This window comes from Salvelinus namaycush, chromosome 7 (genome assembly GCF_016432855.1).
Source record: "Salvelinus namaycush isolate Seneca chromosome 7, SaNama_1.0, whole genome shotgun sequence".
In the NCBI taxonomy this organism is placed as follows: Eukaryota; Metazoa; Chordata; class Actinopteri; order Salmoniformes; family Salmonidae; genus Salvelinus; species Salvelinus namaycush.
This window is the reverse complement of record NC_052313.1, coordinates 25,383,058-25,397,845: the sequence shown is the minus strand read 5'-3', so window position 1 is coordinate 25,397,845 and position 14,788 is coordinate 25,383,058. Positions and strand designations below refer to the sequence as shown.

Sequence of the window (14,788 nt, the reverse complement as noted above, 5' to 3'; positions counted from 1 at the left end):
AGGCCAAACACATAGAAATATAACAACAGAACAAAACATAGAAAAAACAACATAGAATGCCCACCCTAACTCACGCCCTGACCAACTAAAATAAAGACATAAAAAAGGAACTAAGGTCAGAACGTGACAATAGCTGGTCCCTTAGTTTAGAATTCTTCTTCGTGCTTCTACACCTGCATCGCTTGCTGTTTGGGGTTTTAGGCTGGGTTTCTGTACAGCACTTTGAGACGTCAGCTGATATAAGAAGGGGCTTTATAAACAAAATTTGCTTGATTTGCATAAGAATTCATACCCCCGAGTCAATAGATTTTAGAATCACCTTTCGTAGAGATTACTACTGTGTCTTTCCAGGTAAGTGTCTAAGAGTTTTGCACACCTGGATTGTACAATATTTGCACATTATTATTTAAAACAAATATTCATGCTCTGTCAAGTTGGTTGTTGATCATTGCTAGACAGCCATTTTCAAGTCTTGCCATAGATTTTCAAGCCGATTTAAGTCCAAACTGTAACTAGGCCACTCAGATTCATTCACTGTCTTCTTGGGGTATCCGCCTACTCAATGACACCCACAGAACACAACTGTGAAGAGTTTACACAAATATTATATGAAACGGGCTGATGCCCCATTTCATGTACCCAAGATCTGTACATTGCAATATGAATCTTCAATATGCACAATAGGCTGAATAGTGAGGTGATTTCTTACAGCTAGTCCCGCAATAAGAGCTACAACGTAAACTCTTAAGAATTGTCACCAATATCCATAGGTAAGGCTGTACAGTGTAGTGCATACAAGCAATGTTCCATCTGAACTGCGCGTGTGAGCCCCGATATCCCCAGCTCCCCGGGACTGCCGTGCAGAAATATCCGCCCACAGAGAGAAGCACAAAATATAATTTCATTCAACTTTCTAGATTAGTGGCATTCCTAGTCGATCGCAAAAACATTTCTGTAAAAAACCCAGCGATAGTGTTCCTATTTTTTGTAATCATCACGGGATTTTGACCGTAGGTGTACCCGATTCAGTTGCCCTGCGCGCCTGGTAGGCAAACTGTTGCCATTTTGTTCCATTTCATGTGTCTGAAGGTACAAACTCTGCCTTCCTGGCGGGCCCAGTGAGCAAATCAAGTGCACTATAGGTCTGACGCTGGCCAATCGGTTGACTCAGATGAACATGTCTGCAGTGAAGTGGCAGGCATGAAAGAAAGCTACAGAAAAGTTGATACTGTGAGATTTCAATTGTTTTATACCATGACTAGAGAGAGACTGTCAACCAATACAACAAAGCGATGCTGTTTTTATGAGTGAATTCATGTTTAAGTTCTTACTCAGCACTGTCAACACTTTGTATTCAACATTTTTATAAGCCATAAAATGCGGGTTCTTCCTATTTCCACTCAGCGCTATAACAAGAAACGAGGCAGTAATGAATGAGTAGGTAAGTGTATCTACAGGCTTGCATTGTTGTTATTATTAGCGGCTTGGGTCTTTTTTAATATTGAGGAATATTTCACTTTCTCTGTTCATAGGAGTAACAACATGAATTTGTGCACGAGGCAGAAAATGGGATGCGACTCGAGTTTCGCCATCAGCTGGAAGACGGTGTCCGGTTTTGGTCAGTGTCAGTGTCAGTGGAGGAAAGGGAGAGTGGGGGATGTTGAGAGGCGGACCCTCAGTCTGCTGCTCTCGCCCTCCACTGAGACTGACCATCAGATTCAGGCACCATCAGCCCAGTAAAATAAAAAAGCAAATTATTTAAATGTATGCTCACTCAGATGTGCTTCGCAAGTAATACAATAACGGATCAATTACTGATGTGGTCATATAGCCTACCTCAAATTTGGAAATATAATTGTCTCTAAATTGCCTGAACAACAATGCATTGGCAGGGCAATTCAAGTAAAGACAATATGCGGTGATAATGTATTGGGCCTGTAGCTTACTGCATAAACTTAATTGCTACAGTACTGTTTTTAATTGGTTAATGTTGCATATGCTTACGTTTTCTAAGTCATATTTAAAAAAAAATCTGAGCAGTAGATCTCAGCTTGCATTTTGACTCAGAAAGTGATCTTGACTCAGAAAAGGTTGGTGACCACTGTTCTAGTGGTTTTCTCTTTTAACACTGTCAACGTTTCCCTTTACTGTGGCAATTGTGATCGAATCAATGCAATATTAGCCACTTTCAATGCAACATACCGAAACAAAACGAACTATGCAAAAGAGTTTGTTGTAGGCAGAACGCACCAGAGTAGGATTCTATTGCATTGACACGCACTTATAGGGAAGGACATTCAAAAAGCACAGCACTTACACAAATGACTGATGATTGGCTGAGAGCAATTTAAAATAAAAAGATTGTGGTCTGTTTTGTTAGACTTCAGTGTGGGTTTTGACATTATCGATCATAGTCTGCTGCTGGAAAAACATATGTGTTTTGGCTTTACATCCCCTGCTATATTGTGGATAAAGAGTTACCTGTCTAACAGAACACAGAGGGTGTTCTTTAATGGAAGCCTCTCTAACATAATCCAGGTAGAATCAGGAAATCCCTGGGGCAGCTGTCTAGGCACATTGCTTTTTTCAATCTTTACTAACAACATGCCACTGGCTTTGAGGAAAGCCAGTATGTCTATGTATATGGATGACTCAACACTATACACGTCAGCTACTACAGCAACTGAAATGACTGCAACACTTAACAAAGAGCTGCAGTTAGTTTTCAGAATGGGTGGCAAGGAATAAGTTAGTCCTAAATATTTCTAAAAGCATTGTAGTTGGGACAAACCATTCACTAAACCCTAAACCTCAACTAAATCTTGTAAGAAATAAGGTGGAAATTGAGCAAGTTTAGGTGACTAAACTGCTTGGAGTAACCCTGGATTGTAAACTGCCATGGTCAAAACATATTGATAGTAGCTAAGATGGGGAGAAGTCTATCCATAATAAAGCCCTGCTCTACCTTCTTAACAGCACTATCAACAAGGCAGGTCCTACAGGCTCTAGTTTTGTCACACCTGGACTACTGTTCAGTCGTGTGGTCAGGTACCACAAAGAGGGACTTTGGAAAATTGCAATTGGCTCAGAACAGGGCAGCACGGCTGGCCCTTGGATGTAAACAGAGAGCAAATATTAATAATATGCATGTCAATCTCTCCTGGCTCAAAGGGGAAGAGAGCTTGACTTCATCACTACTTGTGTTTGTGAGAGGTATTGACATGTTGAAAGCACCGAGTTGTCTGTTTAAACGACTAGCACACAGCTCAGACACCCATGCATACCCCACAAGACATGCCACCAGAGGTCTCTTCACAGTCCCCAAGTCCAGAACAGACTAGGGGAGGCGCACAGTACTACATAGGCCATGACTACATGGAACTCTATTCCACATCAGGTAACTGATGCAAGCAGTAGAATCAGATTGAAAAAACAGATAAAATACCCTTTATGGAACAGCGGGGACTTTGAAGCAACACAAACATAGGCACACATACACACACATGATAACATATGCACTATACACACACATACACATGGATCTTGTGTTGTAGATATGTGGAGTAGGGGCCTGATGGCACACACTTACTGACTTGTGAAATCTGTTATGAATGTATTGTAATGTTTTTAAAATTGTATAACTGTGTTAATTTTGCCAGACCCCAGGAAGAGTGCAGCAGCTAATGGGGATCCATAATAAATACAAATACTACTCAGCCCAAACTTTACACAGACCAGTGTGGCATAAACAATCAGAGATGCAGTAGGGCTATATGCAAATAGACAATTGCCATATATGGATCTATGCCATTTACTTTGAACTGCACTGTGTTTACAGCATGAGTGGTAGTGAGGAGATGCACTTGTTTTGAAATCAAAGCGAGAGCTGCATGTAGCCATTTAGTTCATATCCTTTGCTAGTTAGTGAGTTATTAGCCCAGTTATATATCATTTGTAGTAAGCAACAGGGGAGTGATTGCTTCCTACAAGAGCACAAAACATGTACATCTGTGAAAATTGAGTCAGCTGAAGAGCTTTTTTTATGTCTTAAAGGGGCAGTGTTGTAATTTGAAACAGGCTTGAATAAGCTAAGTAGCCAATAGGCAGAGGGTAGCATAATCTGTCTGAATCTCTATAATAATGGTATGGGAATAATAATGCATTTTATTTTGTCAAATGGTTTCTTGCATCAAACAACACAACAACATTTTCAGTCACCTCCCTGTCTCCTTGTTTATCTCAGGTTAATGCATGCCCTGCATGTTCTTTTTTATTCAAAAGTGTAAACCGTAATGGAATGTAGGCCTACAATGAACACCACACATTGGCTGCTACTGTAGGCTGAATGATAGAACAGCTACTTCCATGTTAAAATGTTATGGGATGCATTTTCTCCATTGTTTTTGATGGTAAGCCACTGGTAGGCCTACATTATGATCAAATGGCCACTGTTAAAACTGTAACTTAAAGTGGGTACAGCTTCAGTGTTCACAGTAAACGCTGGAAGTTGTACTGAATTTTCTCAGTGGCCAAAACATTGCATAAAAGGATAACCCCAATGCAATTCTGAAGTCTGATTTCAACAGATTATTGTTATTTTTGTGTCAAATTAATTAATTATTGTCTTTTGTTGAATTTATATAACAACATTCCAAACTTGTTTAGCATGATCTAATCCAATTCTGGCATGATTCCACAATTTGTATAAATTTGCGGCAGGCTCAATGGGGAACTTTTATTTTGAAGGCGAACCGCCAATTCTACTGTTGTTGTTCACGCTAATGTTGTTCACGACACACACAACCAAATCGCGCCACACGTGGGTCGGCACATTAAAGCCCCCTCCCTCTGCCGACTCCTGACGTCATTCATTCTATTCTTAGGTAGGCAGTTTGTAGGTCGATGTATACGACTTTTCAAAAACTATATCCTCCAGCAATTAATTGTTGTCCTCTCTAATGGACTTTAGTTTTTGGTCCGTATCGCTATGGCCATTCATGCCACTGTCTTAGGTCATGTTGTCCGTTTGAGAGGACAGAACATTCTCGGCTTTTCAATGACTCTACATGTGTGAGGGTGTCACCTTGATGATGAGCGCGTTTGAACGGTAACATGCTGAACACACCGCTGGCGTCGCGTGCGTGCGAGTGTCTCAAAATAAATGTACACCTACATGTTGTTCAATCATTGCACCCACACTGCTCGCGCGCCTCAGCAAGCATCTGCGTGGCCAGGCGCTAAAATAGAAATATTTTCTATATGTGAGCTCAACACACTGCAAATCCGGCCTCTCTCAACTCCTCATTGGTTTTAGGAGCATATACCCACGTGGGTGATTGAAAGATGAACTTAGGTCCACACTCCGGTCAGTTGTAGTAATGCTGTCTATATAAAGTCCAAAGAAGAAAAAGAAGCCTGAAGGAAGGAGGAGAGATGACGAGAAACTAAAGCCGGTAAACCGAATATCTGTGGATTAATTGTCGGAGTAGAGGACCTTATGCATTTCAGTTAAAATAACAACCCAATGTTTATATACCAGGACAAATTACCTAGCAACAGCAAGCTAGCTAGCTAACCTGCCTTAAATGTTTCATGTTTTTTGACTTGTTCCCAAATTAATATAATTGGTTCAGAGTTTGTTTTGATATTTCAACCTGCATGTCCTGATCGTGTGAGGACAGACGCTGGAGACGAGAAGCAAGTACTGGGAGCAAACATTTGAATGAAACACGGACAGGAACAGAATACGGACAGGGGAAAACAAAAACGACAATAATGCCGACACCGGGATCTAACCAAGGAACAGACAGATATAGGAGGGGCAATCAACAAGGTAATGGAGTCCAGCGAGCGCTGATGCGCATAATGATGGTGACAGGTGTGTGTAATGATGGGCAGCCTGGCGCCCTCGAGTGCCAAAGAGGAGGAGCAGGAGCAGGCCTGACAGATTGCTTCTGGTGTGGGTGAACAAAATCAACATGCACGCAGATGTGGTACATGCTGACCAAACCGGACAGGTTGATTTTTGTCCCCCCATACCAGACACGGTCAGGACACCCAGGTTGACATATCAAAACAAACTCTGAACCAATTATATTAATTTGGGGACAGGTTGAAAAACAAACATTTTATGGCAAATTTAGCTAGCTAACTTGCTGTTGCTAGCTAATTTGTCCTGGTATATAAACATTGGGAGGTTATTTTACCTGAAATGCCACATCTGACCAGAGTGTGGACCTCAGTTTATTTTTCAATCCCCCATGTGAGTATATGCTCCTAAAAGCCAATGAGGAGATTGGAGAGGCAGGACTTGCAGGGCGTCACGCATCACAAAAATAATCAAGTTCTATTTTAGCGCCCGGCCACGCAGACACTCGCTGGCGCGCAAGCAGTTTGGGTGCAATGATTAAATAACATGTATGTGTACATTTATTTTGTGACGCGTCCGGTCTGGTCAGCATAAAAATAGAACTCTGTTCTATTTGTGATGCTTGACTCACTGCAAGTCCCGCTTCTCCCATCACCTAATAGTTTTTTAGGAGCAAATACCCACGTGGGTGATTTAAAGAGGTCCACACTCCAGTCCAGTTAGTAGTGTTAATGTACCTTAAAGTTGGTTTCCAACCGCCATATAAAGTCCGAAGAAGAAGCAGCCTGAAGGAGGAGAGATTACTAGAAACAAACTCAGTTTACCCTTTTAACTGTGGATTCATTGTAGGAGTAGAGGACCTTGTGCATTTCAGGTAAAATAACAACCCAATGTTTATATCCCAGGACAAATTAGCTAGCAACAGTGTCGAAAGTGTCGAAAGTCGGACACTAATGTGGTTTTCCAACAGCAAGGCTCAGATCAACATGGCAGTGTTGCCATTTGTTTTTAAAAGTTTTTCTGGCTGCAGGATGAAGTTGGTGAAGAGCAATTGCAGAAACTTGCAGTCAAAACTTCATGACATTTGATCACAGGATTTTTTGTAACGTTCATTCGACATGTAGGCTTAAGTCAGACAATTTTTAGCTCCATAATGCAACACACTTTGAAAGATGTGACCAATGATGGTCACTGACTTGACAAGTGATCCACTCGAACGTACCCAATGTTTTTTTTCTGGTTCTTCAAAATGGCTACCATCGCAATTACCATCATAATTAGCACATTTTATGGTAAGTGTGTGTAATTGTATGATAATTTTTGTGAGTTTGATATTCAAATTGTTTCTAATAGGTAAATATCTCAGGAATAGTTTGGTGAGTTTGCAGACCAGTGTAATATTGTTTTAAACTTTAAATAAGAGCTTGTTAATAAATGTCCTCTGTAGTGGACATCAGGATATGTTTTTTTCTATTGTCCCTATTTACTGTAATGTTTGATTTTTCATATGTACCCTCAACCGAGTCCAAATGGCAAATTCAGTGCACATTCAATAAAAAATAAATACATATTTCACCCCAACACTTATGATGTAAAAACATGTTTTATCATAATCCAAAACCTTTTTTGTTGTTGTTGCTCAGTCTCAGGAGGATAAAGTTAGTCAGCTGAATAAACTTTAAAACACACTACTAGCCTACATAAAATGTTTTGACAGTATCCTCCACCACAACTTTTTATGGGGGTTGTGCAGTAAAAATGGTTGCCTTTGGAGAGAAAAAACCCCAGCAAAATGAATATGTCAGGAACCTAAATAGGAAATTGGTGCAATAATATACTTGTAAACTTACAACATTGTATCCCAAGGACAAGAACTCAGTAAGGGCAGTCCCAAGCATTCTAATCTCAGGGCTAACACTAACCACAAGGCCACTGAGTTGTGAAATGGCCTTAAACAACTGTTGAATCAGTGGCAGTGAGTTAAAAAAGAGTCTGTGTGGGCCCCTGGGTAGTTGGAACCTATGTAACGAACTATGTTTACTTCTGCAAGGACTAGGTCCCAAGCTGAATGATATGAGTGATTCCATATGAAACCAGGACAAAACATTTTTTTTCTCACAAAAGGAAGTCATTTAATGGTCCTTTGGAGCAAGGATTGTTGACATTTATTAGAATTGTTTATCTAAAAGCATAATTGAGAAGTAGTTAATTATAGTTGCCATATTTATTACATTTTGGCCTTATCTGGGCTTCCTTTAAGAGTCCATAATGTTGTATCCGTAGGTGCTACAAAGCACGGCTTGCTCTGTAATATTAGTATAGTATTTTGATTTAATAAAAATAAAAGCACATTCATTTATGAATATTGAAAAATATTCTGTCAAATATATTGTATACCACCTGCATTATCAATGGACATGACTGATTGTATACATTGTCTGTATACACATTTTATTAAATCGGAATTTAAAAGAATCCAAATCCAGTAGCATCAACTGGCCCTGACTCCACCTGCATTTATTAGATAGCCCCTATCTTCCATGCATTGTTTATCGATTTTCATCATAAACACCTTTTTAAAATCGTGTTTTAAGACCATTTGTCTCTATATTCATAAAATAAAATCTAAAACGCCACCTGTTCTGATGTTGCACTGTCGAATTTTAGATGCCAGGGGGTGCTCTACAACCGTACAATTTATTTCTCACAGTACGCACCATTGGTGCGTTCTATCAATTTAACGGAACCATTCTCATATCTAGCACATCACTACCACGTATGTTTGACCGCAGCATGGCAGTAGCGAAGCTGCATGGATAAGAGGTAGGCTACAGTGCCATGTCAATCGAACAACCGCCTGTTTTCATTGAGGACATTCCAATGTCGTTCTTCTCCTTCAATGTGCTTATTAGCCTATTTGTGTCGGTGCTCATTTTTAAAACGAAACTTAGCAGTACATTTATAACTGGCCTGTTAGAAGCCAACATCTTATCTCCTCACTACTGATTATATTAACCTTGGTGTGGCCAAAGGCAAAGCTCATGCCCAACACATATCAGAAATTATCAACTGGGTTCACCTGCAGCAGTAGCCTACCTAAACAAGCATGTCTTCTTGCTGTATGTTGCATGTCTTGTCAATTAAGGTTGTATCCATTATGCCGATTATGTTGCAAAACGTTTGGTCTTGGAAAACGTTTAGCAACGAAAAATAGTTCATATTTGACAAATTCATGTAGCCCCCCCCCCCCCATCTCCTTCCTAAACGGTAAACGGTTTTGTTGCAAAAGGTAATGAATACACCACAGGCAAAGTATTTCATCCCCTCTGTAGTCACCCTTACTTTTGGGAATTAACAGGGGGAAACATGTAGGCCTACTGAAAACCCTGTTTGAAACATTTATTTGGATGTATTTGATGACAGGCTTTGAAGTGTTGTGCACGTGAACTGGTCGTGCATCTTCTCATTCTCGCATCAGATTTAGCTCAACTTTGGCAAGGTAAGTATGCTAAATAACTCCATAAAATTGTAAATGCCACATTTTAGGTCAGCAGTGGGCAGTACAATCTGTACTTTTATGCATGTATGCAATTTCCAATAAGCACTCTTTTACTTCTCATCTACTTCTGATTTTGTGTATAATGAATGCACTGTGGAATAATGCACTTTTGAAACTCCTCCCACTTAATTCTCCTTCCGCAACAAATAGTTCCAGTTGAATGAGGATCTCCTGAAATAAATACCGATGACTGAATTATGTGAATTCGAATATATATTGAAGATTGTAACGATAATTATCATCGATAGAGTCAACACGGTACTCTTCATTATTTACTTAAAAATGCAATAGGTGTTTGGCGGGAAAATTGTGGCGGAGGGATACGTCGAATGTAGAGCACAACAACCTTTTTATTGAACCCCGCGGAATACTCAGCTGTGATTCTCATGCAGCAATTGATAGGCAACGCATCTTTCTACATCGCGGACCAAGCCTGAGCGCTTTATGAATGCTTCTCAGCCAGCAATCATTTTACTAGGAAAACAACATCTCACTGCCACACACGCTGGCAGGGATTAACGTAACTATCTTGTTGGAATACTTCTTACAAGCTGCATTTTTCGCGTTTTCGACTTCGACATCTCGGAGTGAAGTACTCTCCACTTTGTTTTCAAAATTAAGGTAAGGAAGGTGTTGATGACATTGCATTCTCCGTGTAGATGACCGTTGGCTAAGTAGACTTGCTTGGTATCTAATCTGGTAAAGATTTCGTGGACTTTAAGATGTTACATGTTTGCAGATGTCTTATATAATAAATGCACTTTACTAGCCTCTGTATTTTTGCAATGTCTGTTCGGTTTAAATGTCCTGGGCACCACACACCGACTAACTACTTAGTACTTGTATCAGCTGCTGCTGTTTGGTTTTGCATGCTTGCTAGCTGTCTGACAGAGCTTTTATGAACTGTGGCATTTTATGTGCATGCACCAATATCAGTTTGCATGCAATGCATTAGAATTAGTTTTTTTAACCAACTAATTTACCTCAACCATCTTTTTCACTCAGAAAAGAGCCACCATGCCGCTGAATTCAAGTTTGGCGAGTAAAAACTACGACTACGACTATGATTCTATCCAGCCATATTTTTATGTTGACAACGAAGATGAGGATTTCTATCACCAGCAGCCAGGACAGCTTCAGCCACCGGCTCCAAGCGAGGACATCTGGAAGAAATTTGAGTTGCTCCCCACTCCTCCGCTCTCCCCGAGCCGACCATCACTGTCTAGTATTTTCCCATCGACTGCTGACCAACTAGAAATGGTGACCGAGTTTCTCGGGGACGATGTTGTAAACCAGAGTTTCATCTGCGATGCCGACTACTCCCAAACCTTCCTCAAGTCAATCATCATTCAGGACTGTATGTGGAGCGGCTTCTCTGCTACAGCCAAGTTGGAGAAAGTGGTGTCTGAAAGACTCGCTTCGCTCCAGGCTGCTAGGAAAGATTCAGCTGTTGGCGACAACGCAGAGTGTCCTACTCGGTTGAACGCAAACTACTTGCAGGATCCGAACACTTCCGCATCAGAATGCATTGATCCCTCAGTGGTCTTCCCCTACCCAATAACTGAGACTCCCAAACCAAGTAAGGTGGCACAACCCACCGATTTGGCATTGGACACCCCACCCAACAGTGGTAGCAGCAGCAGCAGTGGTAGTGACTCCGGTAAGCTGAATAGCAATTTTATAATTTCTTGCTATTTAGGATTTATGACTTGACCGTTTTGTGTAATGGCAGTTTTTATTTGAGCAAAATGCATTCCCTCGATTTATGATGCTGTCGAATATGCCTACGGACTAGTCTGTGTTGAGGGGGAGGGTTTCAGGCTGCAATGTTGAGAAATCAGCTGATGTGGAAAAGGGGGTGGGGTGGAATGCAGTGATTTTTCTGACTAGGGCATGATGTGTTGTATGTGGCTGATTTGTGGTTACTGTTTCTCCTCAAAAAGAATGTAAATGCTGAATAGTTTTATTTAATATAATTGCAGAAGATGAGGAAGATGATGATGAGGAGGAGGAGGACGAGGAGGAGATAGATGTCGTGACTGTGGAGAAGAGGCAAGCGGTGAAGCGGTCCGACCCCAGCACGTCAGAGACCAGACATCACAGTCCCCTTGTGCTGAAGAGGTGCCATGTCTCCACCCACCAGCACAACTACGCCGCCCACCCCTCCACACGGCACGAGCAGCCAGCTGTCAAAAGGCTGAGGCTGGAGAGCAGCAGCAGCCGGGTCCTCAAGCAGATCAGCAGCAACCGCAAATGCTCAAGTCCCCGGACGTCGGACACGGAGGACTACGACAAAAGAAGGACTCATAATGTACTGGAGCGCCAGCGGAGGAACGAGCTCAAGCTGAGCTTTTTCGCTCTACGGGACGAGATACCGGATGTGGCCAACAATGAGAAGGCAGCCAAAGTGGTCATCCTAAAGAAGGCTACAGAGTGCATTTACAGCATGCAGACAGATGAGCAGAGACTAGTCAACCTCAAAGAGCAACTAAGGAGGAAAAGTGAACATTTGAAACAGAAGCTGGCACAACTGCAGAACTCATGTTTGAGCTCAAAGCGGCATTGACTTATTGGGTTCCACATTTTTATGCAAGTTAAGACTTGGTGTGTATAGTTGATATTGAAATGCGAAAGTATGTTTTGGTGGGTGGGGGGGATGCTGTCTGATTTCAATGTTAAACTGCCTCAATTGAAGTTATGGGCAGTAAAATATTTAAAGTTTATTTTTATTAATAAAATATAAAAAACAATAGGGCTACACGTGTTGCATGCCTGATCTAAAATATGAATTTTTATGTTTTGTATATAATTACTGCATATTTCTTGAAATGTATTTTTGGATCACAATTGTCTGGAAGTTCTGACACTTGTTTTCACTGTATGGTTTTCCATATTATGTTCCTAGGTTCATTTGAAATATAAATGCATTTCTTTTTGAACACGCCTCGGTCTGTTTTACTTATGGAGACACTTGAATGAGCTCTGTTTGCATTAACACTTGATGACAGCATAAATACACTCCTATAAAATAGATGAACCTATTATAAGGTGCAGATGGTAACAGTTAACAAATATTTTTCACTCATGGCAAATGGTGTCAAACTGTTAAATGGGACACAGGTTGCACCACTATTCTCTTTGAAGTCTTAATTTATAAAAGACCAATGGAATCGGAATCACCTTTTATTTGCCTACACATTCACATGTGTCAGGAATTTGACAAAAAAATATATAAATTGTTTCTATCCAGAGGTGACTAGCAAAACCAACAGACATTTTAAGAGTCACAGGTAAAATACATTTAGGGTGAACCAGTTTCTTATTGAAGGCAATTTGGTATTTTATGTCTTATTTCTATATTCGATTAGTGTAGTCCTTGCAAGAATTAGTGATATCTTAACCTGCATGGTCCAGATGGAAGAAAACCAAGGTAAGCTGAAAAAGGACCTGGGCTGTCATGATTCTCCACCCTTTTAGATTTGTGCACTTGCACACTTCCTGTTATGGATTCAAAAGCATAGGAATGTTGTAAGCATTGGCTGGAGGGAGTTTTCAACCATTTGTTAAATCCATGTAAGAAGTAGTACAGAATTGGGGTGGAGAATTGGGATGCAACCCTCTTCATTAACTAAAGCCTTGAACATGCTGACCTCTGAAGTTTACAAGATAGGCCTGAAATCATCTTCGACTAGTCTCTTGTGACCGAAAACGTTACGTGAGATTTTGTTCTGGGTTGCCAAAATTATCTTCAACACACCATTTTTCCTTGCTGTCACTCACTGGTAATGGTTGTATCTTCAGGATTGGCCGCTTTCATCACAATTCCATTTTTCTATATTTCAGTACACGACTAATCACAAGATGCAGTTGATTTAGCTGGTATGCCGTAGCCATATTGCAGATGACAGATAATCACTATAACTGATTAAATTATGAAGTGTAGCCAAAAAAGGCCCTGCATGGTCAATCCAAAATCTGCATTGGCCGTGCAGCATTTACGGTGATATGGCATCTGCCGAAGTCAGGTCATTCATACTTCTTGCGTTTCGCAGAGCAGCGCATAGCTGTTGGGAAGGAATTGTTTATGCAGGACCTCCCGCCCCTACCTACCGTTGACCAATCATGTCAATGCAGTGCTATACGGAGCCCTCCGCATTGTTTCAAAATTTGGGAGGTGATCGGAGATGCTGTACGGAGCCCAGTTTGGCCTCTGCATGCCTCCGGAGGCGTCACAATTGCATCACAACCTCCATATGGAGATTCCGTCCACATTTTTGGATTAAGCATACATTGACTTTTAGTGACATCCACAGCATTCTCTTAATTCTTGCAGGAATTAATCTTTACTATCCTTAGTTCTTTCATCACCAATGACCATCATATGAGTTGTCATTCCTATATCCATTCCACTGGCCCTGTGTAACATATGGACACACATGCATTTAAAATGTATTTAAGTAAGGTTTTGTGTCACTGGCCTACACACAATACCCCATAATGTCAAAGTGGAATTACGTTTTTAGAATTGTTTACAAATTAATAAAAAATGAAAAGCTGAAATGTCAGTCAGTAAGTTTTCAAACCCTTTGTTATGGCAAGCCTAAAAAAGTTCAGGAGTAAAAATGTGCTTAACATAAGTTGCTTGGACTCACTCTTTGTGCAATAATAGTGTTTAACATGATTTTTGAAGGACTACAGTACCAGTCAAAAGTTTGGACACACCTACTCATTCAAGGGTCTTTCTTTATTTTTACTATTTTCTACATTGTAGAATGATAGTGAAGACATCAAAAACTATGAAATAACACATATGGAATCATCTAGTAACCAAAAAAGTGTTAAACAAATCAATATATGTGTTGTATTTTAGATTCTTCAAAGTAGACACCCTTTTCTTGATGACAGCTTTGCACACTTTTGGCATTCTCTCAACCAGCTTCATTGGGAATGGTTTTCCAACAGTCTTGAAGGAGTTCCCACATATGCTGAGCACTTGTTTGCTCCTTTCCCGCACTCTGCTGACCAACTCATACCAAACCTCCTTCTTGGTCAAATAGCCCTTACACAGCCTGGAGGTGTGTTTTGGGTAAATGTGCTGTTGAAAAACGAATGATAGTCCCACTAAGCACAAACCAGATGGGATGGCGTATAGCAGCAGAATGCTGTGGTACCCATGCTGGTTAAGTGTGCCTTGAATTCTAAATTGATCACAGACAGTGTCACTAGCAAAGCACAATCACACCTCCTCCATGCTTCAAGGTGGGAACCACACATGCAGAGATCATCAGCTCACCTACTCTGCGTCTCACAAAGACATGGCGGTTGGAACCAAAAATATCACATTTGGACTCATCAGACCA

The 14,788-nt window shown here is 40.7% G+C and overlaps 1 protein-coding gene across 1 annotated transcript; it reads left to right on the top strand.

Annotated features, from left to right (window-relative positions):
- Positions 1-9,827: 9,827 nt before the first annotated feature.
- Positions 9,828-12,327, top strand: LOC120050402 (transcriptional regulator Myc). The gene is made up of 3 exons (XM_038996989.1): positions 9,828-10,049; positions 10,434-11,088; positions 11,411-12,327. Exons 2-3 carry the CDS (start codon positions 10,446-10,448, stop codon positions 11,992-11,994), a joined length of 1,227 nt encoding a protein of 408 aa, XP_038852917.1. The 5' UTR covers positions 9,828-10,049; positions 10,434-10,445; the 3' UTR covers positions 11,995-12,327.
- The last annotated feature ends 2,461 nt before the right edge of the window (positions 12,328-14,788 follow it).